Source organism: Mixophyes fleayi, chromosome 8, assembly GCF_038048845.1.
Source record: "Mixophyes fleayi isolate aMixFle1 chromosome 8, aMixFle1.hap1, whole genome shotgun sequence".
NCBI classification, from domain to species: domain Eukaryota; kingdom Metazoa; phylum Chordata; class Amphibia; order Anura; family Limnodynastidae; genus Mixophyes; species Mixophyes fleayi.
The window spans coordinates 138,718,830-138,741,538 of NC_134409.1; the positions used below are offsets into that span (position 1 = coordinate 138,718,830).

The window sequence follows — 22,709 nt, forward strand, 5'->3', positions numbered from 1 at the left end:
TTCCTCTTGGACCTCTGGGAATTTTCAGACAGCAAGTTACTATTATATATTATACCACAACACTGTGAAACCAGTTTAACACAGAAAATATTCCCTTATCAGTTTACGTTTATAGCTTTACATCACTGGCAATATTTATGCTGCTAAAATTATGTAACATTTGCATAATGAATCTAGGGGCTACTAAACAATAATAATATTTCCTAGGGGGAGGATTGAAGGAGTTCTCAATTCATTTCCCCTCCAACTCTCTTCCTGTTGACTCCTAGTTATTGCCACTTAAAATAATTAGCTCACAATGTTGATTTTTCTTGAAATTCAGTCTCCTGTTGTACTTTTAAAATAAATAGTGTGAATTTGATATGGGATCAAATTCACACTATTTATTTTAAAAGTACAACAAGAGTGACGTGGGGTCACATCCAACTGAGCAAACTTGCCCTGGATTTCAATTTCAAAAAGAAAATATCTATACATAGTATTCAATAAACTCTTCCCTGCCATTGCTTCAAAGTAGATACAATGTCATACACCTGTATATATTAAATTCAGCATTTACATTAATCATTGATACAAAAATTACAAGAAATAACCTTAACAAATATTGTGCATTTGAACCAATCCTCTTTAGTGGATTATACCTATATCGCAACCAGCGTACATTACAAGAACAGTGGGGCTCTGTAACTGGTCAGATGTTAAAAAACAAGGACTGTTTCCAGAAAATTTAGACACTTAGAAACTATTACAATTTATTGATTAAACATAGTTAATTTTTGCTCTTTTTGTGCAAAGATATTGTTTGATTGACTTCCCAATCCTCAAATGAGGACAGTTCCTCCTAAATAATCTCACACGTTCCACCAGCTCAGTGAGACATGACACGTATAGACTTCCTCCTTCGGTTACCTGAGTCCCCTTATCTCAATGGCTTTGGAAGCAGATGTGGAATTCTCAGGACTCAGGGTGATACGTCATCACTGTTCTGTTGAATGAGTTGTCACTGTGGCTTCAGGAGAAGAAGTAGAAGAGGGACACACAGCCCAGAATCCAAACACCGATGGGTACCATGGCCAGACACAAGTGTCCCCCCTTATCTTTCTTCCTTCTGCTGGTTTTCGTGCGGACATCTCTAGGTGAAGATGTTGAGAACAACACCTCTATTGAAAGTAAGTTCTAACATAATTCATGGGAGATATTGGAAGACTTTTAATAATTTTAGTCTAGTTACTTCTGTCAGTACTATCTCCAAATTATTTTTCAAAACCTCAACACTCTTTTTCTATCCTTGGGTCCCTCAGCCCATTCACAAGCTTTCTTTCCAAGACAATGTTTTCAACCCCAAACATAATTTCTAACTCATCAATATTAGGCTCTGTCTTTCCCACCAAGACATTTGCTTGTATATTTTATTTGTTCTAATAAAGAATTAATTGATATTCTTTTTGTAGCTTGTACATGTGTGGGATTTTCCGGATGTGTCCAATTTCGTTAAACATCTTTTCTTCTGTAGTGTACTGTCTTCTTACATGTTATGTGACCCGTCTAGCCAGTTTTGGTAGTTTGGTTGGTAAAGATACAAGTCAAGATCTCATTTAATATTCAGGCTAAAGAGTTTAGGCTGTGATGTTAAAAGCAGCCCATCTGGTCCTATAGAAGAGACTCATAACTTCAACATGGGAAAAAGGCATGGAAGTATAATATAGGAACCAATCCATGTGTTTGATGAGAGATTTCCTTACAAGAACCACCTGGCCACACGTGTAATGTGTTTATAACTGATGCAAGTGCAAGGAGGATCCAGGTCTATCCTGCAATCTGGTGTACCAGCAAATATGCATAATCAATTTATTAACTCGCTTGTCTGCCCCTGGTAACCAAGGGAGGGGGGGAAATAATTCTGTTGTATCTTATTCCTAAGTTTGTACATGTGAAAAGGCCACTTGGGCTGGAACTAGTGGGGTAACACTGCACGGCTGGTCGCTGCAGACTCTGGTGTGAGACTGTTTGAATGTTTCTGGGTCTGTGATGTCATGATAAGCGGCCAACAGTAGGGGGCGATCATAATTCAATCTTTACTTTCCTGCAAAATGTTGCTTTCCTCACTACAGTCAAAGTAACATTTGGAAACACATGTGGAAAATGTCCCTCAATAGTCATTAAAACAGGTCATAATCATAGTATTAGGGCATCATTCTATAATGCCTCCTACCACCTCACATTCTAATTAAGAAGTACCTCCCTTTCTAACAATTACAGTAAACCAGTGTTAAATGTATCTTTCAATATAATAATAATAATAATAATAATAATAATAATTTTAAGATTAATTCCAAAATACAACTTTATTTAATGTTAGGATGATTAAAAAAAACCTAGGGGTAAATGTATTAATGTCCGGATTTTTCAACTCCGGCGTGTTCAGCGTCTTCGGCGATTAAATTTAAAGCGGCGCTGCATTGTAAAGGGAAACTTCCCTTTACAATGCAGCGCCGCTTTAAATTTAATCGCCGAAGACACTGAACACGCCGGAGTTGAAGAATCCGGACATTAATACATTTACCCCCTAGTCTATTTAAACTATTGTCTCAAATTTTTAAATTAAATATGGAGGAAGCTTTATTCACGGCCAATATTAAGATCAATTTCACCATTTTACTCTAATAATGACGTTACATGTTTGTGAATATTGGGAAGGGTTTTGCCTCTGTTATTGTAATACAACTAATACAATTATCTGACACTGCATTACATTAAGTATAATGTGTACATATAGTCTCCCTAGCAGGTCTAGCTCAGTGGCTGCTGAGAATTAACTGGCAACATGTTACTCCATCTTGCTAGGAAGTAACACGAGGTCTTTGCTTTCTGCAAACTTGTTAGCTGTGTGTTAGAAACCCAGATGGGACAGTTCACAAGGCGACACTCAGAGCGGAGAGCATCAGGTGTACACAGACTGATCTGTCACCTTATTTCCCAGGTGGAAAAGCAGAAATTAATGTAATCACCAGTCATTAAAATAGAGTAGATCAGAGGCTCCCAGAGAGATGATTACAATTCCCCTCGGTCTTGTTAAGTACAGTGTGTAAATGTAACAAGTACATTTATATATGTTTATTTAGAGGCACAGAAAATAACTTCCATAATACGGAATAAGTTTCAATTTTCTGAAAGTAGATTATAAAACTTACCACCTGTCAAAACAAATTTCTGCTTTCAAAGATCTTCATTGTTCCATAACGTGTTTCTCTATTACTGACTGTAAATGTAGAAATAGATATAAATTTGATTACAATATTTTCAAACATTTTTATGTTAATGTATATACATGAATTAAAAAGAAAATATATATTTTTAAATAATTATATATTAATTTGCAGCCATTTAAAACTGATGTCTGAGGGGCCACGTGCAGTTATTGTGACACCTAAATTGTGGCTCTTCTGCTCTGCTGTTACTTTCAATGTAATTGCTCCATTGCCACGCTAAACATATTTTTAAAGACATAATAATAATCATATCATCATTCTTATTCTTCTCCTTCTTCTTTATATTCCTCTTCTTATTTTTCTTTGTCATCATCTTCTTCGTCCTCGTCTTCTTGTCTTCTTCCTTTGCCTCTTCTTCTTCTTACTCTTCCTCTTCTTCTACTTCCTCCTCTTTCTCCTCCTCCTCCTCCTCTTTTTCTTCTTTTCTTCTTCCTCTTCCTCCTCTTCTTCTTCCTCTTCTTCTTCTTCTTCCACATCCTTTTCTTCCTCTTCTTCTTCCTCCTTCTTCTTCCTTTTCTTCTTCTTCCTCCTATTCTTCTTTTTCTTCCTCTTCCTCTTCTATTTAGGAATTTAACAAAAGGTGTTTTATGAATTTAGTGGAGCTTTGTGCAAGAGTAATGCTTGGGTACCTCCTCCTTCAAAAATATTGCTCATTACTCAGCACCCCCAACAATACGGGTCTGGAGCGGTAATTTTTAACTTACATCTTCGACTGCCTAGTCCGTGGTTTTGCGCATGCGTAAACCGGTTTATCCAGATTTATTCTTTCAATTCTACTAATTAAAAAATAAAATTAAATAAAGTATAAAAAACAAACACTACATTGATCATATTCTATACAATGTATAACATATAATGTTTTTTACATACATTTCTTAACATTATTAGATTTATTTTAATAATGAAATGAATACAATTAACCCCAATTCTAAGAATAAAACGGGGCTTAGGGGTCTTCGCCCTTTTTATAAATAGACCCCCGTAGTCTTTCCTACAAAAATTATTTTGACAATTGAATGCTCAGTCACAATGATTGTGATGAAAGAAAAAAAAATAATTATTAGGACTGAAGCAACGTTTTACAAAGACTGGAGGCACTATGCTATCAAAACAATAAGACAAATAGACCTGATAGTGGATGCAAGTTAGAAAGTTTGATTCAAAGCTGTGAGGCTGGGCAGGCTTCTTTAATCATAGGCTTGGAATGCTGACAGAGGTGCTTAGGTAGAGCATGAGGGTCACAAGATCCACCCATGCATGACACCACTCTGCCAATGCAGGTGCCAGGAGGGTAGGCATTGTGAGAGTGGCAATGTGGGTGGTTTGATCTTGTGACGTGTGATAAGTCAATGCAGGAACCAGGAGTGTCAGCTAAGCTGCATCAACACAGTTAAAGTAACAGGAACTTCTGCTGTCACCCAGGCCTGTCCGTGACCAGTAGAAGTTGCCATTGTAGCTGTATAACTCTGGCTGGATAGGGCACATAATTCAAGGCTCCCCTTGACTCATGGGCCCCTGTGCTCTGCACCCATGGTGGATATATCACTGGTGCTCACTTTCTTGCATTTCATGTGACCCTTAATTAATTGTAGAACTTGTATTGCAGAAAAATGCTAATGTAATCCTAGTTCTGAGATTCACATATGATTACAGGACTGCACCGTATTCATAGTTAAATCATCATCTATGAAACGTTCCTCAGCTGTTTCTTGACAAATACATCAATTGCGCTTTGATGATTTATTTGTGATAGAACGCTCTTTTAAATGATCAATTCTACTAGATTTATGTTTATGTGCTGATTAAGGAAATCCTGCTAACATGGTCCTACAATGTGGATATCTAAATCTCCTTCTTCAGGCAGCAAGTGCTGGGGGTGGGGCAGCGATATGTGGGGGGAGTTCATTTAAAAATGCAGATTTTCTTACCGCAAAAGTTTATGTTCATGGTTTGTACTTTGCAAACCTAAAAACCCAAGAGGCAGCTGCATCTGGCATGGAAGTTGTCTTTCAAGAAATCTGAACGTCTAGGCTAACATAAATGGCTCAGTACGAAGATCCAACATACAACAGCACTACACCATCCTCGGTGTACACTTGGATACATGACTTGCTTTGTTCAAGGGTTTTGAGTCATTAAATGAAACACATCTATTTACTTTTAAACATTTTCATGGAATTCTTTGATATGAGCATTACAATTTCTTTCAGCACATAATCAACAATGTTTACATCCCATAGATTGTAAGATTGCGAGCAGCCTTCTCACCTCTGTTTTACCCAGTTTGTTTATTAGTTTATTATGTTTGTCCCCAATTGTAAAGCGCTACGGAATATGTTGGCGCTATATAAATAAATAAATGATGATGATGATGTGTTGGTGTTAAATTAAAGAGAAACGAATAAGGGATATATTTTGGTGGCTTCCCAGAACAATAATGATACATCTGAGAGTGACGATGATGATGATGAAGAAGAGATAATGACAGCGGTGATGATGGGAGCAGCATAAAGATATTTCTGGTCCTATAAGTCAGACATACATTGGTCCCTTAAATATCAATTTTCCTTTCTCCTACAGTTCCTGAAAGACAAGCTACTGTGTTTGAAGATGTGTCTTCTGCTAAAGTCTTCATTGAATCTACTGACATTGCTGTGGTTGGGTTTTTTGTGGTAAGTTATTCACAGTTTTGCGTTGCTTGAATCAAGGGGGGATTCAATTACAATGGAGAAGGCAGAAAGTAAAAGATAAATATTCTACCTTCAGTTTATAACCAGAAAGGGTGACGTATTCTATTCTTTTTATAGAAAATTTTGTTAATTTTATGTAATATTAAGGAGAAATTACCTCCAATTTCCACCATTTTTATTGAATTCCCACCTAGGAGCCACATTCTCCTGTCACCTATTTTATATGCCCATTACACAATCAGAGAATGTGAAATGTCAGAATATAACACATACCCCAATAAATAAACAATATACAGTCTAGTATGTTCCTTGTTAATATTGATGCTTGTTCTTAATGTGTTTTTCTTTGACAAGCATCAAGTGATGAAAAATATTGTATAGGTGCCCATATTCTTAGTGTTTCCATCAACCAAACTGGTCTCAAATCGTTGTGCGTGAACCAATGAGAATCAACATCTGACAACATTCCGATAGCGTGTGAGTTATCGGCCAACTGCATCAATGCTGACGGGTTGGATCTTTCTAATTTGCTTTCACATACTTGCATGGTAACTCGGTCATAGATTCAGTCACTCAACGCCTAGGCTGACCGGCTCGATCTGTCCATGTAGGGGTATCTTAAGAGTCTAGAAAACATTATAAAAATAACTTCATGTAAACATTTTTCTTTCTATAGTAAGCATTTAGGAAGTTTGGGCATTTAATAAAATTAAATAAGCTTTGATTCTATTCCAGATTCACATTTGATAAAAGTCATTAAAATGGCAACTATGCATCTACGATTGCAATGTGTCCAACTTTTTGTAGGATGGACTGTTTTGTAAACCTTCAAATTCAGATTATTAAACTAACTGGATTAAAAAAAAATGAATTCTATATTTGTTTAATTGTAATTAGATACTGGTACTCACTGGAAAACATGGGGCAGTAATCATCGGATGTGGATACCCCCCCCCCCCCCAAAGGGTGTTCAAATTTTCTGCTTCCACATGATAAGAGACTTAATCATCACCAGGGGCCCAAGGGAGGTGGTGGAGGTGGTACAAAGTACCTGAGCTCAGGCCTGCCTCCGAAGCCTGGCAGTGCCAAATTATGTACGGGTCCCCTGTCCACATAGGGCTCTTGACTCAAGCCTCATCTAGATTATAGGTGAGGGAAAATGGGTTTAGGTGACTGCATGGAACAATAGCAGAGAGTTTGTGGTTTATGATTGGTCCATATGGTCCCAAACCCTTCAGCTGCCTACAGGACCAAAACTATTGCCACATCAGGGCCTGAACTTCCTCTCTGTGGCCTTTTTAATCATTGTCAATGTAAAAGCTAATTGGACTACAGAGTATAGTTTTGGGTGGAATAAAACAAGATAAAATAAAATACTAAACCTGACTTACCTCCTATAAAAGTGTTACCCCAGTTTGGCAGGTCCCCGATGCCTGCAAAGGTTCAGTGCTGCCTCTGTCTTTCCTGCTGCCACTCACCTGATTCCAATATTGAACGGTCTTATTGATGCCCCTAATCTATGAACTTGTCGCTCGTGAATAGATAAGGTCAGAAATAGGGGCTTCAACCACTCCATTATTAATTTGAAAAAGGCCCATCCGAGCAGGAGAGAGGGTCTCCAGTCCTGGACTGTTACTGGTCTCAGAGGACCTGGTGGCTCACATGGTCGATGGAGCGTGGGTAAGATTTTGCATTGTAAATAATCTTACGTAATTCCAGTATCATGAATGTTACAGAGCACACAAAATATACAACACTTATTAAAGTTACTTCACGAATAAGATGACAGGAAGGCCAAGACATAACGTTAAGACAGTTTACTGCATACAATTGAAAGTCATTTTTACTGTGATCATTTTTACAGAATTTGGAGACACCGGAATTTGAACATTTTAACACAATTGTAAAAAATCATCCGGAATGGGATTATGGGACCAGTTCCACTAAAGAAGTTTTAAAACACTTCAAAATCAAAAGTAACACAATTACAATTTTCCGTAAGGTGAGTCTTCCCAAATTGTGGAAATATATTGCTGAAGTCAATAGTTTTCACAAATACCTTGTTCATTTTAGTTTACAGATATGTTTATAGTTTATCTACTTTATGATTACAGGCCGACAATTTCCGAGATGACTTTGTCGTCAATGAAAACCCAGAACTCAATGCTGCAACACTCTACCGATATCTCACCATAAATGAATTAAGATTGGTCACAGATTATAACCCAATGGTACGATTTACTCACTTTAATCCTGAAATATCCTAAGAGCTGTAATAGGAATGTACAGAATGATAGTAGAGGCTCTTACCAAGAAATTCAGGCCTACCTCTGACAATTGTGTTGATTTAGAAGATGATAAATTGTTAGTTTTCCAGATGGAGATTTAAAATGACCTGAAAAACATGTCATGTCATCCATTATGCAACAGAGCCATCATTGTGGGGTGACCCACCTCATAGTTTCTGCTAATCAGTGGCGTAAGAATGAGAATTAAAGTTGGCCAGAGTTCTATGGACTCAGGTTCTGGTCACCACACTTTATATAATGCAGAAGCTCCCACATGTGCACTATTATTGGATAGTGACTCCAGTAGTAGCTGTTGTGTTCCCGGATCCTGGAACTCACTTGCCGGTTACACCTGGAACCTGAACAGAGGGCGGCGACCTGCGGATCATCTTGCAGCTGTGCCGAGACTCCCTTGCGGGGGTCCCTGGTGAAGACCAGTGACATGTTAGACTCTGCTCCTCTGCTTCTGGTTGTACTATTTCTAGCTGACAGTGTAGGTTCCACACTTTTCTGTCACGGGCACTAGGAGTCTTTACCCAGGGATCACCAGGTGATAGGCTTACCAGAGCAGTATAGGTGGTAATATGGTACTCTGGTAGCAGGGTGATCACGGAACAGGAAATAGCAGATGATGAGATGCTCAGGAAAGTCTATGACTAGCAGCACTGGCAATATGGAGGTAGTAATACACGAGGAACTGTATGGACAAAGGACACGTGAAGGTAGTCAGTGGTCTGCGGTAGCAAGTTGTACCACTGCTATAGTGAGGAGGAATGTCCAACAGAAACGAGGAGGTGATGAGAGTCAGCGGTCTGCGGATAGCAAGTTGTACCGCTGTCTGAGTGAAGGAATGGAATCCAAGTGGAGGTATCCGGGGAGTCAGTGGTCTGCGTTAGCAAGTTGTACCACTGCTATGTGAGAGGATACTGGAACAGGTGAAACTGTAAACAGGAGTCAGTGGTCTGCCACTAGCAAGTTGTACCACTGAATATATATGTGAGGAGGTGCACGGGGAGAGACTGCAACACAATATATGCACGGGCACCTTGACTTTGATTCACAGTAATATGCACAATATAAATGTATAAATGACTGAACAACACTGCCAATATAGAAAGTCTCTTGAAGTAATCCAGCATGAGATAACACAGTCAATGATGGCAGTAGAGTCAGCAGATAGTACACTCCAGAGGAGAACCAACACAGTCAATGATGGCAATAGACTCAGCGGATAGTACACTCCAGAGGAGAACCAACACAGTCCAGCAAGGTATGCAATACACAGCACAGTCAATGGGAAGTATGCATACCGTGGTTCAGGAGAAGGCAGTCAGACAGGAGTGCAGAGATACCTGAAGGGCAGGAGGCCAGCAGGATACAAGTCCCTGGATGGGTGAAGCGGGGGTCTAGCAGGTGCAGCGCACAGGTAGGTAGACCAGCAGGGAGCACAGGAAGGCGTGGAGAGCGGATCAGCAGTAGATGGATGAGTAGCGCTGAGAAGTAACAGCAGCGGGTCTCTGCGGGAACACGGAGGTAACCAATAGCAACCAGTAGGTGCAGTAACGATGGGACCCCGGAGCAGAGTTGAACTGGAACAGATGATCACGGAGAGTAGCGGGTAGCAATAGTGGCAGCAGACTCAAGGAAACACGGTAGAGTTGACAAGGACTGAAGACTGAAGCGCACAGAGGCAGCGGATAGGAATCAGCTAGCAGTCACGATGATGAAACACAGACGAGTTGCAGGTTGAAGACTGTAGTGCACGGAGGCAGCGGATAGGAATCAGCCAAACAGTCACGATGATGAAACACAGACGAGTTGCAGGTTGAAGCCTGTAGATCACGGAGGCAGCGGATAGGAATCAGCTGGCAGTCACAATCATGAACAGGTGAGTGGATGTGGTTGAAGCCTGTAGTGCACGGAGGCAGCGGATAGGCATCAGCTAACAGTCCCAATGATAAATGGTAGAGTTGAAGTGATTAGAAGACTGTAGTGCACGGAGGCAGCGGATAGGAATCAGCTCACAGTCACGATGATACAGTAGATGGTAGAAGTGGTATGGGAACCACAGTAGTAGAAGTGGTTTGGAAACCACAGAGGTAGAAGTGGTTTGGAAACCACAGGAATCAGCAGGGCTGAATAAACAAGGAAACACAGGAACACCTTCAGAGACTCATGGGGAATGAGACTCCAAGATCAGGCAACGTGGTGTTGACCACAGGTGCTTAATATAGGGAGGTTGCCTGATCTGCCAATTAAGTTAAAGGAACATACACTGAAGGTTTGGAAAGGGCTGCGCATGCGCAGTCCCTCAGGATAGAGGACGTCCACGGTTCCTAATAGTCCGGGAAGAAGCACTCACAGTCCGGTGAGTGACAGTACCCCCCCTTTTAAAGGTGGGCACAGAACGCCTGGAACCGGGCTTGTCCGGATTTTTGGAATAAAACTTCTTCAGAAGGGCAGGAGCATTAAGATCTTCAGCTTTGATCCATGAACGCTCTTCAGGACCAAAGCCCTTCCAATGAACGAGGAAACGGAGGACTCCTCGCGAAATTTTTGCATCCAATACCTCAGTAATCTCGAAATCCTCCTCCTGATGAACTTAAACTGGCTGCGGTGCTGAGGGAGGAGTCGAGAAACGATTGATAATAAGAGGTTTGAGTAAGGACACATGGAAGGCATTGGAAATCCGAAGATTCTTAGGAAGAAGAAGTTTAACACATACTGGATTGATAACTTGAATGATCCTATATGGACCAATAAAACGAGGGGCGAATTTCATAGATGGAACCTTCAAACGAATATTTTTGGTAGATAACCAGACACGATCTCCAATTTTTAGTGGTGGAATAGCCCGCCTCTTCTTATCTGCGAAAGACTTATATTTGTTAGATGTCTTCTTTAAACAGGTTTTGACCTGAGACCAGATATTTTTGAAGGTCTGACAAGCAGTCTCCACAGCAGGAACTTGGGTGGGCGGGAGGGCAGGAAATTCCGGAAAAGACGGATGGTGACCGTAGACCACAAAGAATGGAGTTTTGGATGATGACTCATGGTACATGTTGTTATGGGCGAATTCAGCCCAAGGGAGCAATTCTACCCAGTTGTCTTGGTTGGCTGAAGAGAACATCCTAATAAAAGTCTCAAGATCTTGATTGACTCGTTCCGTTTGTCCGTTAGATTGCGGATGGTAAGACGATGAGAGTGCTAATCGTATGCCCAAGGTTTTACAAAGGGCCCGCCAGAATCTGGAAACGAATTGTACTCCTCTATCTGACACAATCTCAGACGGACATCCATGGATGCGGAAGATTTCTTTAATGAAATGTTCAGCCAGAGTAGACGAGGAAGGTAAACCGGACAGAGGGACGAAATGAGCCATCTTCGAAAATCTGTCTACCACTACCCAAATAGTATTGTGATTCTTACTTGGTGGCAAATCAGTAACGAAATCCATACTAATATGGGTCCAAGGCTTGGACGGAATGGGTAGTGGTCGCAGCAACCCTGCTGGAGTTCTGCGGGAGGATTTGAACTGAGAACATAAATCACAGGAAGCAATAAACTCTTTGACGTCTCTCCTCATTGAAGGCCACCAGTAACTACGAGAGAGAATCTCAAAGGTCTTATGTTCACCGGCGTGTCCAGAAAAACGAGAGGCATGGAACCACGAAAGGATTTTCCTCCTCAGAGTAGGAGGCACGAGGGTCTTCCCAAATGGTAGCATTTTGGTGGATGAAGCAGCCAGAGAAATACATTTGGGGTCTAGAATAGCATGGTTGGGAACCTCTTCTACATCAGAGGACGTCACAAAAGCTCGAGATAGAGCGTCAGCTTTCTTGTTCTTAGCAGCTGGTTTGAAGGTTATAATTAATTCAAAACGGGAAAAGAAAAGAGACCATCTTGCTTGACGAGGGTTCAAGCATTGAGCAGATTGCAAATATGACAAGTTCTTATGATCCGTGAAGATCGTCACCGGATGGCGAGCTCCTTCCAACAAGTATCTCCATTCCTCTAATGCAGCTTTGATGGCCAGCAACTCCTTGTCCCCGATAGTATAGTTTTTCTCTGCGGGCAGAAGACCCCGAGAGTAGAAGGCACAAGGATGTAATTTTTGTTGCTCCGAGCGTTGGGAGAGAATAGCTCCTAAGCCCACATTAGAGGCATCTACTTCTAGGAAGAAGGGGAGTGTCACATCAGGTTGTCGCAGAATGGGAGCAGACGAGAAGGACTCTTTGAGGATTTGAAAGGCTTGGAGAGCCTCAGATGACCATTGCTTAGTATTAGCCCCTTTCCGAGTTAAGGCCACAATGGGAGATGCAATGGATGAGAAGTCTTGAATGAAGCGTCTATAGTAATTGGCAAAACCTAAAAAACGCTGGATGGCACGAAGAGTAGTTGGCTGAGGCCAATGTAGTACAGCATTTACTTTGTCTGGATCCATCTTCAGGCCAACTCCGGAAACTATATACCCCAAGAATGGAATCTGGGGTAACTCGAATGAACATTTTTCCAATTTACAGAACAACGAGTTTTTCCGTAGTCTGGAGAGGACCTCTGCCACATGTTGGTGATGAGAAGGCAGGTCCTGTGAGAAGATCAATATGTCGTCCAGGTAGACAACGACACATACATATAATAAGTCCCGAAAGATCTCATTGATGAAACCCTGGAAAACCGCGGGGGCATTACACAGCCCGAAGGGCATTACTAAATATTCGTAATGACCATCTCTGGTGTTAAACGCGGTCTTCCATTCGTCACCGGAACGGATTCTAATTAAATTGTAGGCACCACGAAGATCCAACTTAGTAAATATCCGAGCTCCCTTGATGCGATCAAATAGCTCAGTGATCAGCGGAATGGGATACCGATTCTTGATAGTAATGGCGTTGAGTCCACGAAAATCTATACAAGGGCGTAATGATCCATCCTTCTTTTTGACGAAGAAGAACCCAGCTCCAGCGGGAGAGGTGGAAGGTCGAATGAACCCACGCTGGAGATTCTCCTGTATGTACTCAGATGTGGCTTGAGTTTCAGGTAACGAGAGAGGATAGACCCGACCCCTGGGAGGAGTCTTGCCAGGTAGAAGGTCGATCGGACAATCCCAAGAACGATGAGGAGGAAGACGTTCAGACTGAGCTTTATCAAACACATCGGCAAATGAAGCATACTGAGGAGGGAGTCCCGGGGAGGAAGCTGAGATGGAAGATTGCTGTACTTTAAGAGGAATAACTTGAGAGAGACAACGATGGTGACATTCAGGCCCCCAAGACGTAACTTGAGGGGTGCGCCAGTCAATCTGGGGAGAGTGACATTGAAGCCATGGAAGGCCTAAGACAATCGGACTTGTCGTAACAGGAAGAATTAAAAACGAAATTTCTTCATGGTGTAGTACACCAATCTGAAGGGTTACTGGAGACGTACTCTGGGTGATGAGACCATTGATGAGACGTGATCCATCTATAGCCGTCACAGTAATGGGTGTTTTTAAAGTGATCACTGGTAGGGACCATTGATTCACTAGTGATTTAGAAATGAAATTTCCTGCTGCTCCGGAATCAATCAATGCCTGTGACTCAAAGGATTTGGTAGCAAAGGAAATCGTAACATCGAAAGCGCAGACTTTAGATTTCATAGACAATGGAGAGGACTCCAGGGACCCTAACTTCACCTCTCCAGAACTAGTTAGGGCCTGGCATTTCCCGATTTCTTAGGGCAAGAACTGAGCATATGTGTGGAATCAGCACAATAGATACAGAGTCTATTCTTTACTCTTCGTTTCCTCTCTTCTAAAGATAATTTGGAACGTCCTATCTCCATGGGAATCACAGAAGGTGAAACTGGACGAAATTGAGGGTTTAAACGAAGAGGTGCTTTAGCAGAAGTTGTTTTCTCAGATTCTCTTTCACGAAATCTCATGTCTACACGATGGCAAAGAGAGATCAAATCTTCTAGTGACGAAGGAAGCTCTTGGGTAGTCAGTGCATCTTTAATTTTATCGGAGAGCCCCTGCCAGAAGGCGGCAACTAATGCTTCAGTGTTCCACTGAAGTTCAGAGGCTAAGATCCTAAATTGAATGACATACTGTCCTACTGTATGGGAGCCTTGTCGCAAACGAAGAATGCTGGAAGCAGCGGAGGTCACACGACCTGGTTCATCGAACACACTTCGGAACGTGGAAATGAATTTGGCACTATCTTATAGAATTGGATCGTTTCTTTCCCACAGAGGGGAGGCCCAAGCCAGGGCTTGTCCAGAAAACAATGAGATAAGATAGGCCACTCTGGAACGATGGGTAGAAAAATTTTGAGGTTGGAGTTCAAAATGGACTGAACATTGGTTAAGGAAACCTCTACAAGTTTTGGGGTCCCCGTCATATTTTGACGGAGTAGGCAGGTGAAGCGTAGGAGCTGTAGACACCTGGGATGGCACTGGGGAAACGGAGGAAAGCACAGGAGCTTCAATACTAGCTGTAACCGTCTGTCCAGATGTTCCTTGGGAGGTTAACGATTGGTAACATTGAAGTAACAGCTGTTGGCGAGCATCCTGTTGCTCCACACGACTGACCAGATGCTGCAGCATCTCTTTAGCAGTAGGTTCCGTATCTGGGTCTGTCATGGCCTGATCTTACTGTCACGGGCACTAGGAGTCTTTACCCAGGGATCACCAGGTGATAGGCTTACCAGAGCAGTATAGGTGGTAATATGGTACTCTGGTAGCAGGGTGATCACGGAACAGGAAATAGCAGATGATGAGATGCTCAGGAAAGTCTATGACTAGCAGCACTGGCAATATGGAGGTAGTAATACACGAGGAACTGTATGGACAAAGGACACGTGAAGGTAGTCAGTGGTCTGCGGTAGCAAGTTGTACCACTGCTATAGTGAGGAGGAATGTCCAACAGAAACGAGGAGGTGATGAGAGTCAGCGGTCTGCGGATAGCAAGTTGTACCGCTGTCTGAGTGAAGGAATGGAATCCAAGTGGAGGTATCCGGGGAGTCAGTGGTCTGCGTTAGCAAGTTGTACCACTGCTATGTGAGAGGATACTGGAACAGGTGAAACTGTAAACAGGAGTCAGTGGTCTGCCACTAGCAAGTTGTACCACTGAATATATATGTGAGGAGGTGCACGGGGAGAGACTGCAACACAATATATGCACGGGCACCTTGACTTTGATTCACAGTAATATGCACAATATAAATGTATAAATGACTGAACAACACTGCCAATATAGAAAGTCTCTTGAAGTAATCCAGCATGAGATAACACAGTCAATGATGGCAGTAGAGTCAGCAGATAGTACACTCCAGAGGAGAACCAACACAGTCAATGATGGCAATAGACTCAGCGGATAGTACACTCCAGAGGAGAACCAACACAGTCCAGCAAGGTATGCAATACACAGCACAGTCAATGGGAAGTATGCATACCGTGGTTCAGGAGAAGGCAGTCAGACAGGAGTGCAGAGATACCTGAAGGGCAGGAGGCCAGCAGGATACAAGTCCCTGGATGGGTGAAGCGGGGGTCTAGCAGGTGCAGCGCACAGGTAGGTAGACCAGCAGGGAGCACAGGAAGGCGTGGAGAGCGGATCAGCAGTAGATGGATGAGTAGCGCTGAGAAGTAACAGCAGCGGGTCTCTGCGGGAACACGGAGGTAACCAATAGCAACCAGTAGGTGCAGTAACGATGGGACCCCGGAGCAGAGTTGAACTGGAACAGATGATCACGGAGAGTAGCGGGTAGCAATAGTGGCAGCAGACTCAAGGAAACACGGTAGAGTTGACAAGGACTGAAGACTGAAGCGCACAGAGGCAGCGGATAGGAATCAGCTAGCAGTCACGATGATGAAACACAGACGAGTTGCAGGTTGAAGACTGTAGTGCACGGAGGCAGCGGATAGGAATCAGCCAAACAGTCACGATGATGAAACACAGACGAGTTGCAGGTTGAAGCCTGTAGATCACGGAGGCAGCGGATAGGAATCAGCTGGCAGTCACAATCATGAACAGGTGAGTGGATGTGGTTGAAGCCTGTAGTGCACGGAGGCAGCGGATAGGCATCAGCTAACAGTCCCAATGATAAATGGTAGAGTTGAAGTGATTAGAAGACTGTAGTGCACGGAGGCAGCGGATAGGAATCAGCTCACAGTCACGATGATACAGTAGATGGTAGAAGTGGTATGGGAACCACAGTAGTAGAAGTGGTTTGGAAACCACAGAGGTAGAAGTGGTTTGGAAACCACAGGAATCAGCAGGGCTGAATAAACAAGGAAACACAGGAACACCTTCAGAGACTCATGGGGAATGAGACTCCAAGATCAGGCAACGTGGTGTTGACCACAGGTGCTTAATATAGGGAGGTTGCCTGATCTGCCAATTAAGTTAAAGGAACATACACTGAAGGTTTGGAAAGGGCTGCGCATGCGCAGTCCCTCAGGATAGAGGACGTCCACGGTTCCTAATAGTCCGGGAAGAAGCACTCACAGTCCGGTGAGTGACATTTTCCAGCATAGGATGACACAAAGTAAAGTTTTTAAAATTGTTCTATCTCAAAATTGTCTCAATGCCTGAAAATGTCTACGAAAAAAAATCACTGACAATATCTCTCTGTTTGGCAATTTTCATGCAAAAGGTCTACTAGTCAAAGGTTTTTAGGGGTTACAATAAAATAGTAATTTCTCTGTCACATTATGGGCTTTCTGGTTCATCTTCATCTCCATTTACTTTTTGTCTGCAAATATAGAACGCAATTGGACTTATGGCCTCAAAGGTGCAAGTACATCTGCTCTTCTTCACCCACAAGGATGTGGCCAAGAATGACGAGATAGTGAAGGAGTTACGGGAGGCAGCTAATGATCTACGTGGAAAGGTTAGTCATTCATATTCAGAGGTATCAACCACAGTGGTTTTCATTTCCATTACAGAAGCTCTCCAGCCATGGGGAATTACCCCCCAAAGGGAACCACCACTCAATGGGAACCACCACCCAATGGGAACCACCACTCAATGGGAACCACCACACAACGGGAACAACCACCCAATGGGAACTACTACCCAATGGGATCCACCATCTAATGGGAACCACCACTCAATGGGAACCACCACTCAATGGAAACCTCCACCATACGGCATACCCTCCCCATAGGTTGTAGAAAAGTGGGTTCCACTTCCTAACAAACCCAGTGTTAACTCTCTACCACCATTTTTAACCCTCCTACAGTTTTCAGTCCTAGACACTCCCCACGCATTCAGCCACATTTCACAGTCACACATGCCCTCTACACATCCAGCCATGGTACTCAGTCCCACAGCTACCAAGTACCAAACAAATTTGGTGAAACATTTGCAAATGACTCTTTCGTGCACTCGACTATTCCTACTGACTAGATTTTCCTAATTTCTTGGGCTTATTTTGTTGTGTTTATTTAGATCTTTGGGGGGCAATTACCATTTATTACGACCTTTGCTATTCCAAATTGACTCGATTTTCTATCCATTCCTTTTATTTGCACTTAGCATTATATTAATAGGAATATACTAATTAATTTAAGCAACAAAGTGTAACTGTGATGCCACCTAAAAAGCAAATGTCTGCTGTGGGAGTAACTGCCCAGCAAGAAGCAGTAAAAAGGCGAAGGGCGGAGCAGGATAAAGCCCAACGACAAACTATGACTGATGACCAAAGACAACGTGAACATGATCGTCATCTCCATGTAAATCTGACCCTCAGCAAACTGCCCGTCACAGAGAAACCAATCGAAGAGCGAACAGGACAGAGGTAATATCACGTCAACAACTACAAAGTCAGCGAACAAGATGCTGCGCCATTCCTCATGTCGGTAACTGCGATGAAACAAATATTAATGATCACAACATTGGTCCCATGAACAGTGTTTGTGAACTTTGCAACGCTAAGCATTTTGCTGCTGAGCAACCGTCCGACAAACTATTCAATCAATGCTGCCACAAGGGTAATAAGGGCTGCCCCTGTTATTGGACACTTACTGAAAGGACAGCAGAGAACAGCGATCTGCGGACGTGAAAATCAAAACTATTGGTGGCATGGAACAGGGGAAGTTGGTCAAAGACTCTGAGAAGATTTACACAAAAACTGTGATTTATGAAGAAATAGTTGTGAAATAGAAAATGTGTTAAGCTCTTTTTTTTTTGGAGCCGGAAGTTGATTCCACATTCGTGTGATAGATGGCATGTAAGCAGTTTATGCTTTTACCCTATGTTTTGAGCCATATTAGACCCTGTGTTGCAACACAAACAGTGCCTCATGCCTCAATGAGGTTAGTAGTTCAGTGATGTCACTAGTTTATAGGCTGCATTATCATAGATATTTGTTTGGCCCCCAAAACAGCTGCTTCCACAGCATATCGCCAAACATTAAGATTTCCTATTTTAATTTAATGGTCATTTATGTTATTTTCTTTATTAAAATGTTTAATCCTCCGTCATATTTTATTTTTCTTATATTCAGGTTGTATTTGTCAAGATAGACGTGGGGATGAAAGGCAATCAGAAAATAATGGGGCTTTTCAAGCTCAGAAAACCTGACCTCCCTCTGCTAGCGATTTACGACACGGACGGCGAAAGAAAACACACGCTGGTTCCTGATGACATCACAGCTGAGAGGGTGAAAACATTCTGCTTAAACTTCTTGTCTGGCAACGACGCGGTAAGTAGCCAATCAAAACACTCCAGAGTGTGAGGGATATTTATAAAGCCGGCTCCAGGTGCGAGTTTGAGTTTCTCCCTGGTCCAGAAGAAACAAAGACTTTTGCTGTAAATTTATACAGCATCTAAAAGTTTTTCATATAAACATTCCACAAGCATACGAAGTAAAAGCCTGGCACTTAGTACACATCCTAGGTGCCTGTTCTGCCAGCCAGGAGGTAGCAGTTTTTCTGGATGTGATTTCCTCTGATAATTTTATATCTAGATAATAATTTTTTACTTTATCTGTAGTTTAACCACTCCATCTCCTGGCTAAGAAAAAGTCTGCAAATGCTCCTATTAATCTTGTGTTGTGTTATTTAGCTGATTTTAAGCAGGAGTTGTTTTTATAAGTTTTAATTATGCATTAGTACATGTGAGAATCGATTTTTTTCCCAGGCTGGAAAAATTGCTCTTGGAGAAATCATCATCATCATCACCATTTATTTATATAGCGCCACTTATTCCGCAGCGCTGTACAGAGAACTCACTCACATCAGTCCCTGCCCCATTGGAGCTTACAGTCTAAATTCTCTAAGACACACACAGACAGAGAGAGAGAGAGACTAGGGTCAATTTGTTATCAGCCAATTACCCTACTAGTATGTTTTTGGAGTGTGGGAGGAAACCAGAGCACCCGGAGGAAACCCACGCAAACACGGGGAGAACATACAAACTCATCACAGATAAGGCCATGGTCGGGAATTGAACTCATGACCCCAGTGCTGTGAGTCTATTTATCATGACGGTAGATAGGGAGAGAGAGCACTGTTCACAAGAGCTATCAATAACCCATAATCATACGATGCTTAGGATTAATTCATGCCTATCTTGTCTTGATGTGGCCAAGACATTTTGGGTATATACCCTAAATTAGTAATTATGGACCCCACATGCTAAATGTCCCTCTCACCCTCTCCTCTAATGTGAACATGGGTTTTTTTACTGGGCAGACAAACAGAATATTCCCGGAGATTACTTAAAATTATATAATCACACGTGAAACAATCTTTTCTTTGTCATGTCATAGGTGTAATGAGGTCAAAAATGCGCAAACATCATTTTACACCGCAGTACAATCTTACGGGTTCTAAATTAATCCTATTGCCAAATTTCTCTCCGATACAACGCCAACGTTATTATATCACATCCTGAAATGTATATATTTAGCTAGGGCTACATTTAGTCTTCAGTAAACAGATATAATCTAGTTTTCTCATATTTACCTTCTTGAAGTATGTGGACAAATGTCAGACACATTTCTGGGAGCAAATATACAAGTGTTAGAGATTCGTCCAGAATACTGCAGACAGGAACCAGTGGAAGGGCTGGATTGCAGGAAAAATAACACATATTTTGGCCGTATATTTAGCCTGAGATATAAACAAACTGAGCGACGGAGAACGGCTGAGATAGATGAATAGATATCAGCACACAGAAATGTTTCCACATCTCCAATTACAGAGAACATTGATATGACTGGAGATATATAATAACAGGCACTAAGGTAGAATGTATAAATATATAATTACAATTACCCAACAGTCATCACCGTAGTTCATAAATTAGTTGCTGGGTTATTTTGTTTAACCCTTGAACTATCTTAAAGCAAATTAGATTCCCCACCTTAACTCTGAGACATTGTGTTTCAAGCATCGGAAGTTTGGAGTCTTCCAGAAGAACCCAATATCACTGGAATGTTTATAATAAAAATTTGATGAACGCGTCTCTATTAACTATTTGTTCATCCGCAAAATAGCACACAAATGGTTTTATGTTACTTTATTGCATTTGTTACTTGATCCTTTACCAACAGCCTATGTTTCCATCCAAAAATATAGGGGTAGTAGCGTTAGACATTGGAGCACCAGACGTGGTGTATCTCTTTAACACTCTGCTTCATTTACACTTCAGCCTTCAAAAGGGCTTGTCTCCTTTTGGATATCGTCTCATAATCAATTCTACCCCCAAAATATATCAAGAACACGTGTCTCTCGCACACCCCAATGCCTGTCTCCAAGAGTTGGCTTGCTACCTCTTGTCTTCATTGTTGCATTCCATCCATGGTCAGTAGATCTCTGATGATTCGAGAGAGTGACTTAGTCTTCCAGTGATGAGAGCTTAGGTGAGAGTTGGTTCTTTAATTAGGATCTTGGGCACAATTTGATATATGTATGGTAGGACGTAGTGGTGGAACTACAGTGGTCTCCCCCCCTTAAAAACCTCTGAACAGAGTAGAGAGGAGGTTTCCTTGGAGCAGAAGAAGCTAGAGCAACAAGGCACCTGACGATGTTTTGTTTAACCCCTGGTAGGACTAAATAACAGGGTGTTCTCCAATTCGGAAAAATCCTTTAAAGCACATAGGACTCTACTGTTTGTTAGTTTTGTTAACCATTCATTGGATCAACTGAGGATTTGTGAGGATGAAGGGTTGAACTACTTAACAAAACAAACACCATGGGGTATATTTACTAAACTGCAGGTTTGAAAAAATGGAGATGTTGCCTATAGCAACCAATCAGATTCTAGCTACATTCTACAAAATGACAGCTAGATTCTGATTGGTTGCTATATGCAAGATCTCCACTTTTTCAAACCTGAAATTAGTAAATATACCCCCATATTGGGATATATTTGTAATAGATTTCGTCTCTCTCTGTATCCATGTTGGCTTTTTATGCTCTATATTTTCCCTCTTTACATTATAAAATAATTATTATTATGTATGTTTTCTAGGATGGATCAGGAACTAAAGACACGAAGACGGAATTATAACATTTGTTAGGCATAAGAAGTTAGTTACCTTCCGAGAAATCTTTTTGTGACCCTACTGTAATATCATATTTTTACAATTTTAAAATAAAGATCCATTTTTGTGTACTGAAAACTTATCCTGACTCTTACTGTGTTATGTATTAGTAATACTACAAAAAAAAGCCTAACATTATAATACGACCCACAATAAGACTATGAAAATGCAAAAGTGTAAAAGTCTTTTTGTTAAGGCATAGGCTAATTATTGTACAATTGCTCCCACTTTTATGGCTAAGTGTATGGATTTGCAGTGCAAGATTAGGACATCTGCAGGGGTGCAAATATTTGTGTCAGCCGATTGGCGGAGTTGGGTGAATTTATTTTTTACATGCAAATTAATAGCACTAATGCGTATAGTTTGGCACTTAAGTGGAAAATTTTCATTTAATTTTGTCAATGAGCTGGTGGGGACGGAGGAGGTGCAGTTTACAGCTCAGAACACAGCTTTTTCCTCCACACAAAAGGACTTTTTGGGTGGAAGGAGATTCCAAAAAACAAACCTCCTTATACTTTCAATATGTTCTATTTTGCACATTCCTGTTGCACTTTTGCAGGTGATCACATTCCTAGGTGCACTCCCAATAGTGTAATATAAACACTCAAACACACAAAATGCAACGTAAAAACAGTCCCAATGTCCCCTCACTCTCATGACATAAATTAGACTAAACCGAGCAGTAATGTAGGAGGAAAACAAAGTTAATGAAGGAGGTTGCTATTAAAGAGAACTAGGCTGGACCTGAAAGTCGGTTGGACCTGGATATATTTTGGACCTAGCAGTAGGTTGGACCTGGATATATTTTGGACCTGGCAGTAGGTTGGACCTGGCAGTAGGTTGGACCTGGCAGTAGGTTGGACCTGGCAATAGGCTGGACCTGGATATATTTTGGACCTGGCAGTAGGTTGGACCTGGCAGTAGGTTGGA

General features: G+C 41.7%; 1 protein-coding gene across 1 annotated transcript; it reads left to right on the forward strand.

The window, feature by feature from the left end:
• ERP27 (endoplasmic reticulum protein 27) lies at positions 1 to 21,745 on the forward strand. Its single transcript, XM_075184213.1, has 7 exons — positions 1 to 1,169; positions 5,850 to 5,941; positions 7,824 to 7,961; positions 8,074 to 8,190; positions 16,992 to 17,117; positions 18,735 to 18,932; positions 21,707 to 21,745. Exons 1-7 carry the CDS (start codon positions 1,061 to 1,063, stop codon positions 21,743 to 21,745), a joined length of 819 nt encoding a protein of 272 aa, XP_075040314.1. The 5' UTR covers positions 1 to 1,060.
• Positions 21,746 to 22,709: the final 964 nt, after the last annotated feature.

Bases quoted from the DNA above. Each gene is read 5' to 3' on its own strand.
- ERP27 (XM_075184213.1), top strand. From the start codon at position 1,061: ATGGGTACCATGGCCAGACACAAGTGTCCCCCCTTATCTTTCTTCCTT. The intron at 8,191-16,991 runs GTACGATTTACT...CTGCAAATATAG, and splicing joins TCACAGATTATAACCCAATG to AACGCAATTGGACTTATGGC. The intron at 18,933-21,706 runs GTAAGTAGCCAA...TATGTTTTCTAG, and splicing joins TCTTGTCTGGCAACGACGCG to GATGGATCAGGAACTAAAGA.